At 41.5% G+C, this 21279-nt stretch overlaps 1 protein-coding gene across 3 annotated transcripts in view; it reads left to right on the top strand.

Moving 5' to 3' along the window:
- pde4d (phosphodiesterase 4D, cAMP-specific) overlaps positions 1-21279 on the top strand; it is a 769874-nt gene that overhangs the window by 672730 nt on the left and 75865 nt on the right. For all 3 annotated transcript variants that reach the window (XM_034170507.1, XM_034170506.1, XM_034170508.1), the window contains exon 6: positions 6781-6893. In XM_034170507.1, coding sequence (XP_034026398.1) covers positions 6781-6893 — 113 coding nt within the window. The remainder of the gene's footprint in view (positions 1-6780; positions 6894-21279) is intronic.

Below are 21279 nucleotides of genomic sequence, written 5' to 3'. Positions count from 1 at the left end.
TAAATAAAATAAATGAACTATATTTTAAAAAACATTAGCAAGCAGCTTGAAGTGCAGGCCGTTTTTTTCCTCAATGGATTGCAGAACTGTTAGATTATCAAGCCTATCCATTGAATTGACTTTAATGTACTTACAGTTTTTGTGTCCCGTGCAAGCACATTACATTAGAAAATACAAATATCAGATTGTGTGCACTGCTTTTTGCAGCTGTATGTAAACCCAGATTTTGCCAAATCTTTCATGCACATGCTATGTGGGCATGTCTCAAGGGAAGCAATAGTTTCTGTATTTTGTTGCTAGCACAGGCGTTTCCATTTGCCGTCTGATGTTTAATATGAATCCCCAATCAAATTGAATGAAACCATTGATAAAAACTGGTTTTCCACAATATGAATCCTTTAACTGTGTATTGGCACATACTCCATAATAAAAGACTCGGCTCAGGATTGTGGGCAAAAAAATAAATAAATAAAAAAACACTTGATTGGGATGTCCCAATCACAATTTTTGGACAATTGTGAAAATTGAATAATCACAACATACATTGCTGATGTATCATTGTTTTGGCTGTTTTTTTTTTGTTTGTTTGTTTTTGTTTTCATTTTTTTGTTTTTGTTGTTTGTTGTTTTGTTTTTTGTTTTTTTTTTTTGTTTTTTGGTGCTCTTGCATTTTTCTCCTCCTGTCCTGGTGTCTCCCTGTGGCAGTTCAGTTTCAGCGCTGAGTGTTCCAGTCCGTAATTTGGCTGCTGCCTTGCATCTGTGCAGCAGAGTGGCCTCTCCAGCACCGGTGTCTGATGTCGCACTAAGCACGAGAAGAATGTCATTGACGTCAGTGCAGTTGCTGTCAGAAAGACTAGCACCCCAGCCACTGACACCACAAGAGAGAGAGAGAGAGAGAGAGAGAGAGAGAGAGAGAGAGAGAGAGAGAGAGAGAGAGAGAAAATGAAAAGAAGACTCAGCCAATGAAAAAGGAGCGAGACGGAAAGGAGACAAAAGAGGAAGGAGGAGGAGGAAGGATGTTCAGAGATCAGTGGAGGAAAAGTGTGGGAAAGAAAGGGGTCTTATACGGTGCATCCAGAAAGTATTCACAACGCTTCACTTTTTCCACATCTTGTGTTACAGCATTATTTCAAAATGGAGTAAATTCCTTTTTCCCTCAAAATTCCACTCACAATACCCCATAATGACAACATGAAAAAATATTTTTGAAATTGTTGCAAATTTATTAAAATTTAAAAAACTAAGAAATCACATGTCCATAAGTATTCACACCCTTTGATCAATAGTTTTTTGATGCACTTTTGGCAGCAATTACAGCCTTAAGTCTTCTTGAATATGATGCCACAAGCTTGGTGCACCTATCATTGGGCATTTTGCTCTCATCTTTACAGCACCTCTTAAGCTCCATCAGGTTGGATGGGGAGTGTTGGTGCACAGCCATTTTCAGCTCTCCCCAGAGATAATCAATCGGATTCAGGTTTGAGCTCTGGCTGGGCCACTCAAGGACATCCACAGAGTTGTCCTGAAGCCACGCCTTTGATATCTTGGCTGTGTGCTTCAGGCCATTGTCCTGTTGTAAGATGAACCATCACCCCAGTCTGAGGTCAAGAGTGCTCTGGAGCAGGTTTTCATCCAGGATGTCTCTGTACATTCCTGCATTCATCTTTCCCTCAAGCCTAAATAGTCTTCCACTTCCTTCTGCTGAAAAACATCCCCACTGCATGATGTTGCCACCACCATGCTTCACTGTAGGGATGGTATTGGCTAGGTGATGAGCATTGCTTCCAAGCATGATGCCTGATACTCATGCCAAAGAGATCTTTGTCTCAACAGACGTTTGTTTCTCCTGGCTTGAGAGTCCTTCAGGTGCCTTTTGGCAAACTCCAGGTGGGCTGCTATGTGCCTTTTACTAAAGAGTGGCTTCCGTCTGGTCAGTCTACCATACAGGCCTGATTGGTGGTTTGCTGCAGAGATGGTTGCCCCTCTAGAAGGTTCTCTCCACAGAGAAATGCTGGAGCTCTTACAGAGTGGCCATTGGGGTCTTGGTCACCTCCCTGACTAAGCTTAGACAGGCTGCCAAGTCTAGGAAGAGTCCTGGTGGATCCGAACCTCTTCCGTTTACAGATAATTGAGGCCACTGTGCTCATTGGGAAACTTCAAAGCAGCAGACGTGTTTCTGTACCCTTCCCCAGATTTGTGCCTCGAGACAATCTTGTCTGGGAGATCGACAGACAATTTCTTTGACTTCATGCTTGGAATGTGTTCTGACATGCACCATCAACTGTAGGACCTTATATGTAGACAGGTGTGTGCCTTTCTAAATCATGTTCAATCAACTGAATTTACCCCAGGTGGACTCCAGTTAGGCTGTAGAAACATCTCAAGGGTGATAAATGGAAACAGGAGGCACGTGAGCTCAATTTTGAGCTTCATGGCAAATGCTGTAAATTTATGTACATGTGATTTATTTGTTTATTTTTTAATAAATTTGCAAAATCTAAAAAAAAAAACCCAACTTTTCACTTTGTCATTATGGGTATTGATGCACTGTACTAAGTTTCCATATAGCGAATACTAATTGCATGGCCATTCCAATATTTTGTACACTGGGTTGGTGAAGATTTTGCAGGTATCTGCTCAGATTATTATGTAAATGACAGCGGGTGGTAACATGACATAGACGGCAGTATGTTAATGACTGTAAGCGCAAAATGATGTCCAAACAGCCACTTGCAGGTATACAGAAAATAAGATAATCATACATATTTTAACTGAAAATGTGATTGACTGAACATTTACCAAATGAAAAATGAATGTGCCTTGAAAATGGTGTGTTTGCAGCACTGCAGTGGAATCTCCCCAGATGAAGATGATTTTGATTTTATTCATTTAAGAGGTGTACAGCCTTTTGGATTTTTTAGGATTTAAAATCAATCATAAAAAAAAAGTTTGGCACCACTGTAATTTTATTCATTAGCCTTTAAATAGAGGATTCATAATATGACATTGCAACTTTGTTGTAATTTGGCACTATATAAATTAAATAAATTGAATTGAAATTGCCGATATGAATTTAATTTGTGTTGTCTGGGAAAAAAATGAAATAGTTCCCTTGAAAGGGACAAATTTAAGGCTTGAACTTGGTTATGGTAGAGACCTACTTAGGGTACAGTCTGTTATTGTGACCATATCTATGTTATAGATCATGAGGGGACATGCCTCAGCTTACGTGAGGGATGGTGGGAAGCACACGCCGACAGTCAATCAGGTGCACAGTGACATCAGTTTGGTTGTTGCTGGAACAAAATAATCCAAGATGGCAGAAAATACTGTTTCTCTTATTTTGTGAAGGCTAACAAGAAATTAATATTATTAAATCTAAAAGTGCTGTTTTTGAAACCAGATAACACCTCTGAAGTGATTTACATGACATCTTACTGATGTTAGCATGCATCCCCCAGGACCGCGCATGACGTGAGGTCAAAGGAAACTTCCAGTAATTTCATAACCTCATGCACACAGTTTTAAAAAAATTATAATCATTTGTTATAGAATTCACCCCAGGTAAATATGTTGTCATTAAAATGAGCTGTCATTTGCATTACGTTACAAAAATAAACCAACATTATAATGCTTGGATTTCAGTATAAACTAAATTTTGTAAGTTGTGCAAGTTACCCTGCTCTTAATAAATAAATTGGCCATTCCTTGTCTCTGTGTACTGTGTGTACTGATGATCTTCAAATGCACATTCGCATGACAGTGGTGATTTTCCCGGCATAGTAAGTGCTGAGGTGAATAATACCACCGCTTCCCCCCCCCCAAAAAAACACTTTTTTTTTTTTTTTCTTGGACTGGGACGATGTAGATGGAGTGTCTTGTCCACAGACAAATATCACGACCAGCAATGAAACTCAGCTCTATATGTTATAGTCAATCCCCTTATCACAGTGATCTCTCTGCTCTATGTTTAAGCTTTCATAGCATGCTGTGTGCCTGAAAACAACTCAAAATTATACATTTGACTGAAATTCATACAACAGCAAGCTCTGCAAAGAAAGGTGATCATCATAATAGCACCTTACAAAAACACAGGGAGTAATTTCTCTGCAAATCCTCTGTAGTATCACATGATTATTTTCCAGAGTATTAGTCTCCAGTGTGACTTATATATAAAAAACAAAATCACATGTTCTTATTAATAAAAACTAGTGTTGCCCATGGGAATCCACGGTCTCCAGATTGGGTAATGTTTATAAAATAGGTAGCCAACATTTTTCAAGCATGGTAATAAATTATGCAAAGTTTGGATAATAAGTTGGAATGGCATGTGAGTCCAGAATGTTTTTAGAACCTTAGACCTCAACCCTTTTATTTCCTATTAATTACGTTTTGTTTTGTTTTTGTAATGTTAATTTACTGTCTTAATAAGTTTACAAATTAGGTGTGTTTTTTTCATATACACACACTATTATCATTATTATTACTTCAGTTTTGTCATTTGATTTTTAAATGGACCACAATGGAAATAAGTGTTTCCATTTTCTTGTGTTATCCATGTATTAACGCATTTACAATTATATTATGTATTTACTAAAGTAAATTACACACGACACTTTTAATATGTAGATGATTTCCCGCCCCCTGCTGAAATGGTGTGTGAATCCAGAATGTAATTATCAATGTCCATTGTTCACTGTTGTGAGCTAATATCACTAATTTCCCACAAAATATTCAGGCCACTTAGTTATTAAAATTATCTATTATAATAGCCATTTCTATAGGGCTTTCTGTGGAATCAAAGCACAAGGTCAATAAGAAACAAAAAATGGGCTAAAAAAGGCACAAAAATATCCCAAATTAAAAAGCTAAAAATACAGAAAAAAGGTGCAAATTGTACTTTAGGTCTAATTTATTACCATGTATGGTTGATTTACAGCTTTGCACGCCAACACTGGTCAAAACATCAACATTAGTTTCTGACAATGTGACATTTAGCAGAAACATAAATTGATTTTCAAAGAGTAGTCTTAAGTTACAATAAAACAACTAAATGGACATTTGGAAAGAAGGGGCCTTGCCAAAGCCAATAGTAGTCGTCCAGTCTTCTATCGTACGCACTTCTAGTCCTGTTTGTTCCCACACTGATTGAATTAAGATTGGGTAAAGAATGTATTTGATTCCAGTGGATGAGCTTCAAATCCTACCCCTTCAAAAGTATTATGTGCCTAAATGTTTTCATAAAGATTTATATATTTCCTTCAGAATGAATGGAAATATCTTTTTTAAAACAAATATCACAATGTTTAAGAAAGGGGGAAAAAGTCCTGCATCTGCCCATTGATCCTGATCCACTCCACTTTGAATGGGTTTTTGTTTGGCCAGCCTTCCTTCAAGCATCATGAAAATCAGACTTAGTTTTTCCGTAATGCTGCTGACAAACTTACAGAGCAACAAGCGGTAATGAAAACATAAGATTGTTGGTGGAGGCAGAAATGAGGGATTCTCTGATGCTGAGCTTGTAGTGCTTCCATCTTCGTGTTGTAATATGACTGCATTTGTTAATCTGTGTTTTTATGTGTATGCACGTACCCCCACTGGATACAGGGAGCTCCTATCTCTCGTTCTGCTACTCCATGACTCCAGCCCATGTTTCGTCACTCTCCCTTTCCCATCCACAGTGCAGTCCTCTCAGGCTTTAGCTACAGCTTGAGGAGAGCAGCACGTTTGGCTACCAGGGAAGCCGAAGCAACAGCAGCCCACCCCCTATACACACACACAGCATCTATAGGAAACACTCCAGCGCGCGCAACACACACACACACACACACGCACACACACACACACACACACACACACACACACACACACACACACACACACACAGCAGCGGATTGTGCCTTTTAATTTTTTTTATTTTTCTTTTTTGGTCAGCATGGCTGTTTTTGTTTATTGGCAGTAGAAGCTAAGGAGACAAAATCATGATGTGTTATGGTTAGCATTTCGTCTGGTGTGAGTGTGCGCGCTTGTTCATCTGTATCTGTGCGCATCTGGGAGATGTCTTTGTATGTTGTGACCATGTCAGTATGCTCCGGCAGATTTTCTGCTTGTTCCGAGTTGGACGGCATTAACATGGAACTTGACTTGTAGTGAGCATCACTCTGGATCCTCTCTGCCTCCATCCTCGTCTTCCCTCCATCCCTCCTGTGGCAGACATGGGCCTGCTAAGCAGACTGCTGTTCATCCTGCTACATGACTGGAATTACACTTCTCTAATGAATGGCAGAGTGAGGCTTATACGTGTAAAGCACTGAGTGTGATCCCCGTCAGTCAAACTATTTTTCACATTTCTTATTTGCTTTCTTGAAGCAGGTGGGTTTCCTCTGTAGTGTATGCTGTGGGGTGTTTCTTTTAGTTTTTAATCGACTGTTTCTATTATGGACCACCAGATTGGATTCTGACTGTACTCCATATGCCGTACTACTGGATCTTACATCTGGGATTTTAACCACAGGACTACTGGAGTTTTCTCTTCTTCAAGCAGTCATTGAGGCTCAGTACACCTGTGACTACTCATCTGTGGGTTAGGGTACAGGACGAGTCCCTACTCCCAGGCTTACACAGCTGGCTTACTGGTCCAGCATGAAGAGTCGCCCATGTGTCTACTTGGGGTATCCCAGTTTAGCTGTGTGTGGGATGGGAGACCCCGGGCCCGGACCATCCTCTAGCCCTCTGAAGCGGGCACTTACTGACCCCTTGCCTTCCTGTCTTGCTCCTGCAGAGGAGGCCTACCAGAAGCTGGCTACAGAGACCCTAGAGGAGCTGGACTGGTGCCTGGACCAGCTTGAGACACTGCAGACGAGACACTCAGTCAGCGAGATGGCCTCCAACAAGGTAAGAATGTCTGCTTAAATCCAGGATGGTAACATCTGAAAAAAGTGCTGTTGAAGTTTTGTGGGGGGTTTTTCCTGCACCGAATGTTTCATTTTTTTCAGACCCATTCAGATGCTGCTAACCAAGCATGGTGTAGAAAAGCTGCTGAGTATCTGCTTCTAAATTGTGATTTCAGTGTGACATACCTGCTGCTGAGTCCATGCTTTGGGAGCATATAGTGTGGAATTTCCTTGATGCTTCAAGTGAAAGTGGTGTGTTTGAGCATCACAATACACAAGAACATATTGTGCCGCTCACTGGTTGGTCAGGGAATGTCCTGGAGTAATAACTCTTATCCAATCAAAAGATGTTTAGTGTTTTTTGGTGGAAAGTGTTGTCAAACACAGCAGTAGATGTTGAGCTGGGTTAAGATCTGATAACTGGGAATGTATACTCAACTACTCAGTGCCTACTTATAACCTGTGGAAGGGGGGTTGCTGTCATTCTGGAAGACATCACAGCTATCATAATACACATGCATCATTATAGGATAAAGATGATAATATTTTGCCTGTGTATTGAATTACAGGCATCTAGTCAGACCTGTGTGAAGGTATCGCCACTCATATTCATTTATCCAAGTCTGCGTATAATATATAAAATGCCTTCTCCAAGATTGTAGGTCATTGTCCAAAATGTGACAAAGGATTTTGCTTTTCATACACAATGCAAAGAAGTATTTTTGGGGGGTCTAATTAGTATGTAAGTCTGGTAGATGCAGCTCCTGGGGCCAATTAGTGGCCTTGTTTATCCCCAGATAAAGTAACATGAAGCAGATAAAACTATATGCACTTCTTCTGAGTGGGACGATAGTCCATTGCAGGGTACTTCATGCACCACGGCTGGTATCCATTTATAACTGACTTGATTGGGACAAGCTAGATGAAATATCTTGTCCAAGGAGACAGGCGGGTAGCATGACTGGGGTATCAAACCCAGATCTACCTGTTGGTAGCTCAGCTTCTGTCCTCCAGCTCCACCATAATTAGATGTGCACACAAATACATAAGAATTAGTTGAATGAATGAATAAATTTGTTTATTCAGCACACAGAATAACAACACTGACAAAAACAAAACTCATAAAAAGAACAATGTACAATGAACCCATGTGGCTGAAAGGGTGCAGGCAGAAGCAAAGCTTGTAAATACCTGCCCCTTATACCATAAAAATAAAGAATGTATACATATATAAATATATATACTCATAACAACAATACAAAAGAAATGTGCACAAACAATACAGCTCAGTCAATGCACCAGAATTTCACAACACAACCAAACAAGCAACAGTGCACAAACCCAAGCACAACAAGAAAATGGTCAACCTAGTTCTTCAAACTATAACGGTAATTATATTTTTGTAAAGCTTTTAAAGCCAACTAAGGTGCCAAGCAATTTAATATTATCAGGACAATTATTCCAAATATGACTGTACTTCATATGCCGTACTTTTTTACAGTAGTTCGGATCTTTAGTTTCTCAAATAATGTTCCTCTCAAATTATAACTGGAGTCCCTCATTTTGAACAGATTCTGGACATGTTGAGGCAAAAGTTTATATTTGACTTTATACGAGGTCTATGAGAAAAGTATCCGACCTTTTAATTTTTTTCAAAAACTATATGGATTTGAATCATGTGCGCTTGCATCAGACAAGCTTGAACCTTCGTGCGCATGCGTGAGTTTTTCACGCCTGTCGGTTGCGTCATTCGCCTGTGGGCAGGCTTTGAGTGAGCACTGGTCCACCCCCCTCGTCGGATTTTTGTTGTCAGGGAAATGGCTGAGTGGCTGCTGCTTTGCTCCATGAAATTTTTTCAGAAACTGTTAGAGACAGCCAGTTGGAAACCATTCGAAAGATTCAGATGGATTTCGGTGAAGATTCTATCAGTATGACATGGATTAAGGACCATTAAAACTGGATTAAAAACGGCCCACGGCGGCGGAAGGCGCATCGCGCCCCGAGCGGCCATTGACAGGCTGGAACGAGCAGATCACTTCCAAATTTAAGGCTCTGTTGATGCAGGACGTCGTGTGACTAGCAGAGAAGTTTCAGAAGAGGTCGGGATCAACACTTTATCGGCACATTCCACTGTTAAAGGAGATTTTGTAATGAAAGACGTGCGGACGGATTTGCGCATCGCAACGCAGCCGCTCATGGCACGGGACAAACAACACCTCCATGTTGGAAGTCTCACAGGACAAGTTGGAACATGCCCAGCTGTTAAACAATTTCATGCATACTCACTCGACTGAAAAGCCACCGAAAGCCGTCTGAATCTTACAAATGGTTTCCAACCGACAGTAGAAGCTGGGGACCTCCGGCTAAGAGTCACAGCAGTGCTGAACAGTGCTAAGCCTCCTCCGTCCAACATCACAGGAGAAGAACAGAAAGCTTTGTCAGCACTGCAAAAGGACCAAAGCATCCTTATCCTGCCAGCGGATAAAGGCAGATGCACGGTGGTCCTGAACACATCTGACTACAAGGCCAAGATCAACAGCTTGCTCAGTGACTCCAATACATACAAACATCTGAAGAGAGACCCCACGAGCGGCTATAAGAAGAAAATCATTAGCTACCTCCAAAACCTGGAGAAAGAGGGACTCATCGACAGGCAGACATACTACAGACTGTACCCTGACGACGCCACTCCGTGCATCTATGGACTGCCCAAAATCCACAAACAGGACATGCCACTCAGGCCTATTGTATGTAGCACAGATTCCATCACGTACAATGTGGCCAAGCACCTCAAGTGGATTTTGGCTCCTCTAGTGGGTAACTCAGAACACCATGTGGAGAACACACAAGATTTTGTGAACAAGATCAAGGACCTGCAGCTGGAGGCAGATGAAACAATTGTGTCTTTTGATGTGACATCGTTGTTCACCTGCATCCCCACCGCTGAGGCTGTCTCAGCTGTGAGGCAGAGACTGCTGGAGGATGTGTCTCTACTTGAAAGGACCAAACTCACACCAGACCACATCTGCCAGCTGTTGGAGATCTGTCTTAACACCACGTATTTCCTGTTTAGGGGTAATTACTACAGGCAGATTCATGGCTGTGCAATGGGGTCTCCGGTATCCCCCATTGTGGCCAATCTGTACATGGAGCGAGTGGAGAAGACAGCCTTGACGTCTTTCACGGGCATCTCTCCCAGTCACTGGTTCAGATATGTTGATGACACATGGGTTAAAATCAAGCAACAGGAAGTTGAGGACTTTACAGAACACATCAACTCGGTGGACGCCAATATCAAGTTCACACGTGAGGATGCCAGAAACAACCATTTAGCCTTCTTGGACTGTGATGTTACGATTGGAGAGAACATACAGCTCCAGACAGGGGTTTACAGAAAACCAACTCACACTGACCAATATCTGCTCTTTGGCTCAAACCACCCCTTGAACACAAGCTCTGGGTGATCAGGACGCTTCAACACAGAGCCCTACAGGTGCCCACAACTGCAGAGGGAAGGCCTAAAGAACAACAACTTGTCCGGAAAGCCCTCACAGTAGGAGGAGTAGGGGAAAAACTACAGAGGATCTTCAGACAGCACAAAATCCCAGTTTACTTTAAACCGGTTAACCCTTGAGACAGAAATTAGTTCACCCTAAGGACAGGATCCCTAGTTACAAACAGAGCAATGTAGTGTATTCTATCAGATGTCAGGAAAACTGTAACGAACACTACATAGGTGAGACTAAGCAACCTTTACACAAAAGGCTATACCAGCACCGCAGAGAGGGCACCAGTGGACCTCAGTCTGCAGTTCATCTCCACCTTAAAGACACTAACCACACATTTGAGGACAAGGAAGTTAAAATATTAGCCAGAGAGAAGAAATGGTTTGAGAAAGTATGTTTTGTGCAATTGCTCAGCATTACTGTTATTACCTCCGCTAACAAAGTTGGAGGAGGTTTGTTATCGCCCCTGTTTGTTTGTTTGTGAACAGCCTTGAGCCCACAATTTTTCATATATCATTGTGAAATTTTTACTTAAGATTCATATCTTCATAGGCAGGAAAGGATTCGATTTTGAAGGTCATAGGTCAAAGTCAGGAAAAATCCACATCTTTAACATTGAATGAATTTTCAAAAATTCATAACTGTCAAAACGATCAAATTTCTTTCATATTTGAAAGCGTTATGTGGGATGGTATCCTTTATGGACTGACAAAGTTTGATCTGATCCAGATTTTGTGGCCATTTAAATTTATTATTGAAAAACCCATTTAATATATATTTTGAATTATATCTTAATCAAACATTCCCCAATCACACTCATATTTGAAAGTGAAGTGCAGACTGGCACTCACTATCACCTGACAAAGTTTGATCTGGATTGTGGATTTTGTGGACATTGTTGTGTGGGCCGCCAGAAGAGGAGGTACTGCTGGCCCACCACCAGAGGGCGCCCTGCCTGAAGTGAGGGCTTCAGGCACGAGAGGGCGCTGCCGCCACGGACGCAGCCGGGAGTGACAGCTGTTACTCATTCTTCATCACCTCACTCCATAAAACCCAGACGTCATCTCCACCTCATCGCCGAGATATCGTACTTCATTGAAGGTAATATCCTCAGCCGTTTTGTGTTACAATATATCTGTATATTGTGAGTGTTTGCAGGAGTACCGGTTCCTCTATCTGTGGAAGCTGAGTGAGTGCAGGACGGCACTCTTTTCCCCTGAGGAATCACTGCGGTACTCATCACATATTGAGTGAGAGGTGGAGGTGGCATTCCCACCGTTGTTGTTACTGGGTGTACACACACCCACACTTGACTGTCTTTGTTCTCGCCAGCAGTACCAGATCCGACAGTCGGAGACGGTGATCACCTGGGAATTCGGGACTTGGCGGCTCCAGTATTCACCAGGTTCGGTGGTGGCAGAAATCGTGTGGTTCCAGCCCTTCTCAGGACAGATGTCTTCTATCCTTGAGCCTGCCCACACGTCACCTTTGTAATTTGACTGTAATCATATTCTGAGATTGTCTGTATATTCGTTGTGCACATTTCACAACATTAAATTGTTACTTTTTGGCTCATCTATTGACCGTTCATTTGCGCCCCCTGTTGTGGGTCCGTGTCACTACACTTTCACAACAGACATTTGAATTTAATATTGAAAAGCCCATTTGGTGTACATTTTGCATCATATCTCAATCACTCTCGTTTGTGACAATGAAGTGCAAACTCACTATCAATGAACAAACTAAGTTTGATCCGCATCTGATCCGTATTGCAGATTTAGCAGATATTTGATTTTTTTAACACTGAAAAGCCCATTTTAGCTTATGAAAAGCCACTCTAACAGGACTTTGCCCACAAATTTTTTCCAAGGTAAAAATTTTTTCCAAGGTAAAAAGTTGTGGAATTGGAAACTAGTGTTGGCGGAGGTTTGCCCTCTACAAGTCCTGTGCTCTAGTTTATGATGACGCCATTTTCACATCTAGGCAGAAATAAGTTTCTTGAAAATGCAGTTGAACTTGTATGTCTTTATTTTGAACTGCATCACAGTTTGTTTTTTTTTTGTTGTATGTGTGTGGGTGGGCTGCATGGAAACACATGCACACATGAACAAACACACATGGACACTTAAAAAAAAACATGCACAATCTTCGTGTAATAATCCCTTTTCTGTTTTCTGGCATAAAGCGCTGTGTGCCTTCATTGGCAGAGTGCAGCATAATTTCTCACCAATTTGCTTCAAGTATCACAGACAATAACTGTCTAATTGCAGTTTTTAATTAATTAATTTTTATTGTTGTATTAAAAGCACGTGAACATGGTGTAATTATAATCTTATTTAACCAGGTTAGTCCCATTGAGATTGAGATCTCATTTACAAGGGAGATCTGGGGACAAGTATAAAGTTTCAATTCCCCTAACCTGCATGTCTTTGGATGTGGGTGGAAGCTTCAGCACCTCGTTTATTACATTGTGCGCACGTTTTATTATATTGTGCGCACGTTTTAAGCATCATTTGAATAAAAGAACGGCACAATCTACTTAAACATGGCCACAATTTGTAAAACATGCATTCAATATTGTCTTGACACATAAATGTTAGCTATTAGCCAACAAACCAGGAGACAGTGTAATACATTTCCCCATTAGAAAGGATCTGGTCAGGGTGTATCATCATGGTTTGGGTGCACAAGGACATGTAGAGAACTCCAGCTATCCAGCATGGCATCATCTGGAGTTTAAGCACATTAAAAAGAATGCTGAGGGCGAAGTGTCTCCACGCTGTGAGTATGACAGTTTAGGTCATATTATGGAGTTCATTTTGAACGAAAGGAAAACCAGCGCACTTTTGATTAATTCGAGGCCTCATTAAGGAAAACGTGTGCTCGTTTTATTAATTTGAGGGCTCAATTAAAGGAAAATGTGCGCGTTTTATTAATTTGAGGGCTCAATTAAAGGAAAACATGCGCACTTTTTATTAATTCGAGGGCTCAATTAAAGGAAACGTGCGCACGTTTTATTAATTTGAGGGTTCAATTAAAGGAAATGTACGCCTTTATAAATTTGTGGGCTCAATTAAAGGAAAACAAAACAACTGATGTTGACAACACAATGCATCCTGGGATGATTTACTATATGCAATAGGGAGAATTGACTGAAGGGTGTTTAGTTTAGTTCCCAGCTACTGCTATCTCTGAGCAAGACGTTCAACCCCATGTTATTCTCAAGTTCAAGACCTTGCACTTCAGCTTCTGACATTGGTGTGTGTGTGTGTGTGTGTGTGTGTGTGTGTGTGTGTGTGTGTGTGTGTGTGTGTGTGTGTGTGCGCAAGCAAATCTAAATCTGAAATGGATTTTTGCAATCCTTTGTGTTGAAGCCTCCCAGACAAATTGACACATCTGTCTTCTGTATTGAATGTAAATTATGTAAGCATTTGTGAACCATGTGTGCATTAGTCATACTCCTTTTTTCAGGATGCCATGTATCAGCAATTGGTCCATTAAGACGAGCTGGCCACTATTCAATAATTTATATGCTTCTCTTTTAGGGTGTCACAGATCACAAAAGCCACAATTCAGATCAGATCATTTTTCAGATCAGCAAAAATAAATGAATAAATAAAAAGGTATGGTACTTTGCATATTTTACTTTTAAAATAACTTGAGTAATGAAAATAAAGGTCTTTTGTCTGTGGTCCTGAATGAAAACAATGTGTCCAGTGTTTTACAGAATATTTTAAAGTAAACGCTTAATTGTTGTATTAAATTACAATATGAACAGTATCAGTGAATATAAATTAGCCTTTGTCAAAATCATGAAAAAGTACCAAAAAAAAAAAACCCAAACTGATCTGTTTGTTACTTCTTTTTCCCCACAAGAGATGAGGATATTGTCTGACTAGAAGGTAACAATCATTTTATTTATAATTCTTTCTGAAGTACATTAATCTTACCCACTGATCCTGGCAAGCAGACACTCAGAAACAGTTGGGCAGTGGTGGGCACAGTTCCACTTATCCACTAACCACTAATCAGCAAAGCTAACTTTTTCATTAGCAGATTAGCTTTTCAGTTAACCAGTTAGCTTCTGCTAAATTAATGTATGATTTTCGGGTTTACAAATGTTTTTGACCGTTAAACTTTACTCAGTTTACCAGCATAAAAAAGTTGGCAGAAATGTTAGTTCCTGACTGTTGCGTACCTGCAAGTCAGGCCGCTGTGAGGAGCTCAGCCTGTGTTTGGGATTTTATTTTATTTATTTATTTTTCATGCATTTGTGTTTGTGAATGTAGCTCTGTTGACAGTTTATAAATATATAATATACAGATAAACTGTGGCTTCTAATACTGTGATTTACGGCTTTTGATATAGGTGATGACAGTGTTTGGGGTTTTATTTTATTTATTGATTGATTGATTGATGATTGATTGATTGATTGTGTGTTTGTTTGTGTTTGTGATCGCCTTTGAATTTACCCAGCAGCCCCTGCGGTGCTTAAACTCAAAACTGGCTTATCAGTAGCCTACAGTGTAGCAAGTCAATACTAAAAATTATCAGTAAGTTCCGCTAAATTTTTTAGCGGTTTATCGGTTTAGTGTTATAAAAGTTATCTTTTCATTTAGTGGTTTAATGGTTATCAAAGGTAACTTTTCAGTTAGCTGTGCCCACCACTGCAGTTGGGAATAATCATCATTTTTCCGAAGTTGTGAACTTTCAGCCACCTTGGCTGTGCATGTGCTTTGAGCACGGTGCTCAGTTCAGAAGGCTTATGAATGCACAGGGAAGAGACAACAGTCACTTTGTTCTATTACTATTAGCCCTGTCTGACTGAGAAAGTCTGATGCACAATCTACTGCACAGCTCAGCTGGCCTACTTTGAAAGTGTTTGTTGTGAAACTGGAGCCATAGATGTTGAAAATAGACTTGTCCTTGATGGTCATTTTCCTTTGTAGCAGTATCACATGATTGTAACCTACCTGCTGTTTGTAGGACATGCCTATGAAGCCCTCCAATAACACATATGAACAACAACAATAGATGCTTTCCACTATATTTTCATTACTATCTACAAGTGCATAGCATACAAATAATGAATGTTTATGAGTTCAATGGTATGAATATTTCATGAGGTGAAAGCTGGAACATACCATTCAACTCGGCAAATATTTGTTTCATTGAAATAATGTACAAACATTCATTATTTGTTTTATATAACGGCTAAAATAGATCCTTGTCATTTGAGACTTTATTAATTTATACACAACAGAAAAGGGGCTTACATTTTGGTGTTCCACTGTAACATGTAGTCCAGTGATGCTGTGCAGTGACTTCAGACTTCCATAAAAAAGACTTTGTGTAGTTCCTCATCAGCGTTTCAGGTCTTCATGCATCCAGACGGCTTACAATGGAGTTTGACGTTTTGTGTGTATGTGTATGTGTGTAGCAGCATCAGCTAGCTCAATCAAATCATCATGTCGTTGTCCCCCGCGTGCACGCGTGCGCACACGCAACTGGCTTGGTCGATTGTGTATGTCCTCAGTGCAGCGAAAAATCACGGCAGAAATGAGTCCAGCTTTTCTTTTCTTCCTGCTAGCAGCCTCCAGACAGCACAGTGATTTTTTTTTTTTGGATTATTTGTATGTGCGTGCGTGTTGTGCGAGCGCATGCGTGTTGTGCGTGCTCATGCACAAACGTGTGGGTGCACACATGCGTGCGTGATCACACGCGTGCACACTTGTGCATGTGCAATCGTGTGTGTGCGTGCATGAGGACGTGCGCGTGTACATGTGTGAGCAGAGTGCAATGATACGAAACATATCATTTGCACATACAAATATGCACTCTAAATGGAGCCAAGCCACACTCTAAATGCAATGCAACACAAATGGGATGAATTAATCCATGTCATGTGACATACAAAGCACCAATCAAATGACAAGGATCCACTCAGCCGTTATATAAATGGTGATGTGAATAAAGATGGAGGTCACAAGTCAAGTCTGGGCACATGCACTGGTGCTGTGCTTCGCCACATCCACAATATCATAGAATTGCCCTGGGTTTTAGATGGCAGCCACCCAGGCAACTGTTAACATTTATAATTGGGCACTTAAAAATAATTTGCAAATTCAAATTATTTTCCACTGGAATGTATAGTTACTTCAGGATTTATTTTGAACAAGTCTGAATAACTGGTTGATGATACGACCTTAAAATGTGACCAAATTGAAGATGATAGCCATCAAAGCGTTTGGAATGATACACCATAAAATAAGTTATTGTGAACAGTTTTGCCAGCAGAATATAGATGCCATCAGAGCAGGTGGTGCACTCAAACAACTCTTGCTGGCTCTCTCAGGCTCTGCAATGGCAGCTTTTTCAGGTCTGCCCTTGCTTGGCATTGAGTATCATGTCAGTTAGCTTTATCAGGCAGGTAGTCTTCATCATAGCAGGCTGGTGGTTTGGCTGCAGTCAGCTCTGTGGTCCAGACCTGTCTTAACCTCCCATGCACGAGTCTAAATAGATAACTGTGTGTGCAACTGTGGCTGGCACCATGCTACAGCGGTACACCACCTGCCATCTATGCACACACTGCACGGAACCATGTCACCTCCACATATTGAGTAGAACTACTGAGGCGACATTCTAATGTGATCTTTACAAATATATATTCTTATTGTAACGGAGTTACCTGTAGGTAGCTCCATGGGATAGGTAATTAGACTACACAAATATAGATCTGGGTTTGAGTCCTGATCATGCTACCTGTCTGTGTCCTTGGACAAGACATTTCATTTGCATTTTCACAATCCACACAACTGTAAACGGGTTGTTTGGGGAAGTAACTTGCATTGTACTGGTGTCCCATCCAGGTGGAGTTCTTGACTCTCATCAGCTTCACGCTACAGAATCAGAGTACAGGTAAAAGAAAAAATAAAGGCAGTGTTTGACCTTCAGGACCAGACTTACCTCTTTCGGTGCAATTGCTTATATCCAACTCGTGTAAAAAGAAATGCTATTGGTATGCACACACAGTCATTGGTATATTCACAAAATTTACAAATCTTTGATCAACAAAATAGTTTGTTTTGCAAATGCTTCCTGCAGCCTTCCTTCCTTCCTCTCTCAACTCCACAACTTTGAAATACAGTGCATCTGGAAAGTATTCACAGCGTTTTCCACAGTTTATGTTACAGCCTGATTGCAAAATGGGGCAAATTCTTTTTTTCCTTGAAAATTCTACTCACTACACCCTATAATGACAACGTGAAAAAAGTTTTTTGAAAACTTTCAAATTTATTAAAAATAAAAAACTAAGAAATCACATGTTCATACATGTTCACAACCTTTGCCATGAAGCTCAAAATTGAGCTGAGGTGCATCCTATTTCCACTGATCGTCCTTGAGATGTTTCAACAGCTTGTGGTAAATTCAGTTGATTGGACATTATTTGGAAAGATGCACACCTGTCTACATATAAGGTCCGACAGTTAACAGTGCATGTCAGAGCACAAACCAAGCATGAAGTCAAAGGAATTGTCTGTCGACCTCAAGAGACAGGATTGTGTCAAGGCACAAATTTGGGGAAGGGTACAGAAACATTTCTGTGAGCACAGTGGCCTCCATCATCTGTAAATGGAAGATGGTTGGATCCACCAGCACTCTTCCTAGATCTGGCCGCCCATCTAAACTGAGTGATTGGGAGAGAAGGGCCTTAGTCAGGGAGGTGACCAAGAAGATGGTTTTCCTTCTGGAAGGTTCTCCTTTCTACAGTCAAGCCTGTATGGTGGAGTGGCCAGATGGAAGCCACTCCTTAGTAAAAAGAATGTGGTAGCCCACCTGGAGTTTGTCAAAAGGCACCTGAAGGACTCTCAGACCATGAACTCTCTGGTCTGATGAGACAAATATTGAACTCTTTGGTGTGAATGCCAGGTGTCATGTTTGGAGGAAAACAGGCACCATCCCTACAGTGAAGCGTGGTGGCAGCATCATGCTGTGGAGTGTTTTTCTGAGGCAGGAACTGAGAGACATCCTGGATGAAAACCTGTTTCAGAGCACTTTTGACCTCAGACTGGGGTGATGGATCATCTTTCAGCAGGGCAGTGACCCTAACCACACAGCCAAAATATCAAAGGCTGTATCAAGATATCAAGTGGCTTCAGTACAACTCTGTGAATGTCCTTGAGTGGCCCAGCTAGAGCCCAGACCTGAATCTGATTGTACATCTCTGGAGAGATCTGAAAATGGCTGTGCACCGACGCTCCCCATCCATCCTGATGGAGCTTGAGAGGTGCTGCAAAGAGGAATGGACAAAACTACCCAAAGATAGGTGCATCAAGCTTGTGGCATCATGTTTAAGAAGACTTGAGGCTGTAATTGCTGCCAAAGATGCATCAACAAAGCATTGAGCAAAGGGTGTGAATTCTTATGTACATGTGATTCCTAACTTTTTTATTTCTAATATTTGGAATAAGGCTGTAACATGACAAAATGTGGAAAAAATGAAGCCCTGTGAATACTTTCCGGATGCAATGTACATAACACATTGACTTGGAGTGCTTGCACAACCTGCTGTTACAGCATTTCAATAACAAACATGGCAATTGTCTTTTTTCCAATTTAGATGTAACCTTACTATCACAAAAGCCTCTGGCAAGATTATGCAAACTAGTATTTAATGTGGAAGTTGCCGCGAATATTTATCCATCAGATTTCAAAATGACTGACCAATGAGCAATACAAAAATGTGATCAAACCAAAAAAAATGTTCATGTGGCATAGTCCACTGGAAGGATTCCTTTCTTGATATAAAAAGGAGTTGTTTTTGTTGCTGTTGTGGGTGTCACTCATCACTCATCTTCACTTGCTTATCCGGGATCAGATCGTGGGGCAACAGCTCCAGCAGGGGACCCCAGATTTCCCTTTCCCAGGCCACATTGACCACCTCCGACTGGAGGATCCTGAGGTGTTTCCAGGGCAGTGTGGAGATATAATCTCTCCACCTACTCCTGGGTCTTCCCCAGGGTCTCCTCCCAGATGGACGTGCTTGGAACACCTCCCTAGGTAGGCGCCCAGGGGGCATCCTTACCAGATGCCTGAACCACCTCAGCTGGCTCCTTTCAACGCCAAGGAGAAACAGCTCTTCTCCGTGCTCCTCACCCTGTCTCTAAGGGAGACACCAGCCACCCCCTAAGGAAACCCATTTCAGCCACTTGTACCCACAGTCTAGTCCTTTCAGTCATGACCAACCCTCATGACCATAGGTGAGAGTAGGAACAAAGATTGACCAGTAGGTCAAGTGCTTCGCCTTTTGGCTCAGCTCCCTTTTTATCACAACAGTACGGCAGAGTAAATGCAACACCACCCCTGCTGCACCGATTCTCCAGCTAATCTTATGCTCCATTGTCCCCTCACTCGTAAACAAGACCCCGATGTACTTGAACTCCTTCACCTAGGGCAAGACCGTACTCCCTACCTGGAGTAGGCAATCCATCAGTTTCCTGCTGAGAACCATGGCCTCAGATTTAGAGTTGCTGATCCTCATCCCAGCCACTTCACATTCGGCTGTGAACCGATCCAGTGAGTGTTGGAGGTCACAGGCCAATGAAGCCAACAGGACCACATCATCTGCAAAAAGCAGTGATGAAACCCTGAATCCACCAAACTGGAAATCCTCCTGCCCCCGACTAAGCCTCGATATCCTGTCCATGAATAGCACAAACAGGATTAATGACAAGGCGCAGCCCTGGCAGAGGCCAACCCCCACCAGAAACAAGTCTGACTTACTGCTGAGCACCTGAACACAGCTCTCGCTTTGCAGGTACAGAGATTGGATGGCCCCGAGAAGGGACCCCCTCACTTCTCTCCTTGGTGTGTGTGGTGTGTGTGTGTGTGTGTGTGTGTGGTGTGTGTGTGGTGGTGGTGTGTGTGTGGTGTGTGTGTGTGTGTGTGGTGTTGGTGTGTGTGTGTGTGTGTGTGCTTATTTTTTTACATACTAAAGGTGTCACTATCCAAACTCAAATATTGGTTTTGGATTAGTTCAAGGCCTTTTTTAACATAGGTATTAATGTAGTCCATCTGCGGCCTATTTCATAAGCGACATAATAACAGACACATCTACCTTCAAGTCCAATCCCATGGCTGCTTGACAGCACGCCAGTTACCATAAACACTTTCTGTTAGCTTCAGCTTCTCCTGTGGCCTCAAACCCTCCATTTATTTTGTCCCTTTTCACATTTCAGTTCATTCCATTTGAGTTCCAACTCACAGTATACTTTGGCTTATCTGGTCTTCTCTTTTTCTCCCTTTTTTTGTAGCATTTATTGGTACTTGGCAATCTGTTGGCACATTACTACCACGATTTGGACACCAGTAGTACTTCTGCACTCTCCTCTGTCTTACCATACATTTAACTAACTACTGATACCAAGCCACCCAGAAATAAAATACTATACGAGGTCTGTCAATAAAGCAACGGTCCTTTTTTTTTTTTCAAAAACTATATGGATTTCATTCATATGTTTTTACGTCAGACATGCTTGAACCCTCGTGCGCATGCGTGAGTTTTTCCACGCCTGTCGGTGACGTCATTCGCCTGTGAGCACTCCTTGTGGGAGGAGTCGTCCAGCCCCTTGTCGGAATTCCTTTGTCTGAGAAGTTGCTGAGAGACTTGGTGCGTGTTTGATCAAAATTTTTTCTAAACCTGTGAGACACATCGAAGTGGACACGGTTTGAAAAATTAAGCTGGTTTTCAGTGAAAATTTAACGGCTGATGAGAGATTTTGAGGTGATTCTGTCGCTTTAAGGACTTCCCACGGTGCGAGACGTCGCTCAAGCCGCTCTCAGCCGCCGTCTGAAAACCTCCACATTCAGGCTCTATTGACC

This window comes from Thalassophryne amazonica, chromosome 5 (assembly GCF_902500255.1).
Source record: "Thalassophryne amazonica chromosome 5, fThaAma1.1, whole genome shotgun sequence".
Taxonomy (NCBI): Eukaryota; Metazoa; Chordata; class Actinopteri; order Batrachoidiformes; family Batrachoididae; genus Thalassophryne; species Thalassophryne amazonica.
Note: the sequence above shows the minus strand (reverse complement) of the source record. Positions and strands in the feature narration are given on the sequence as shown.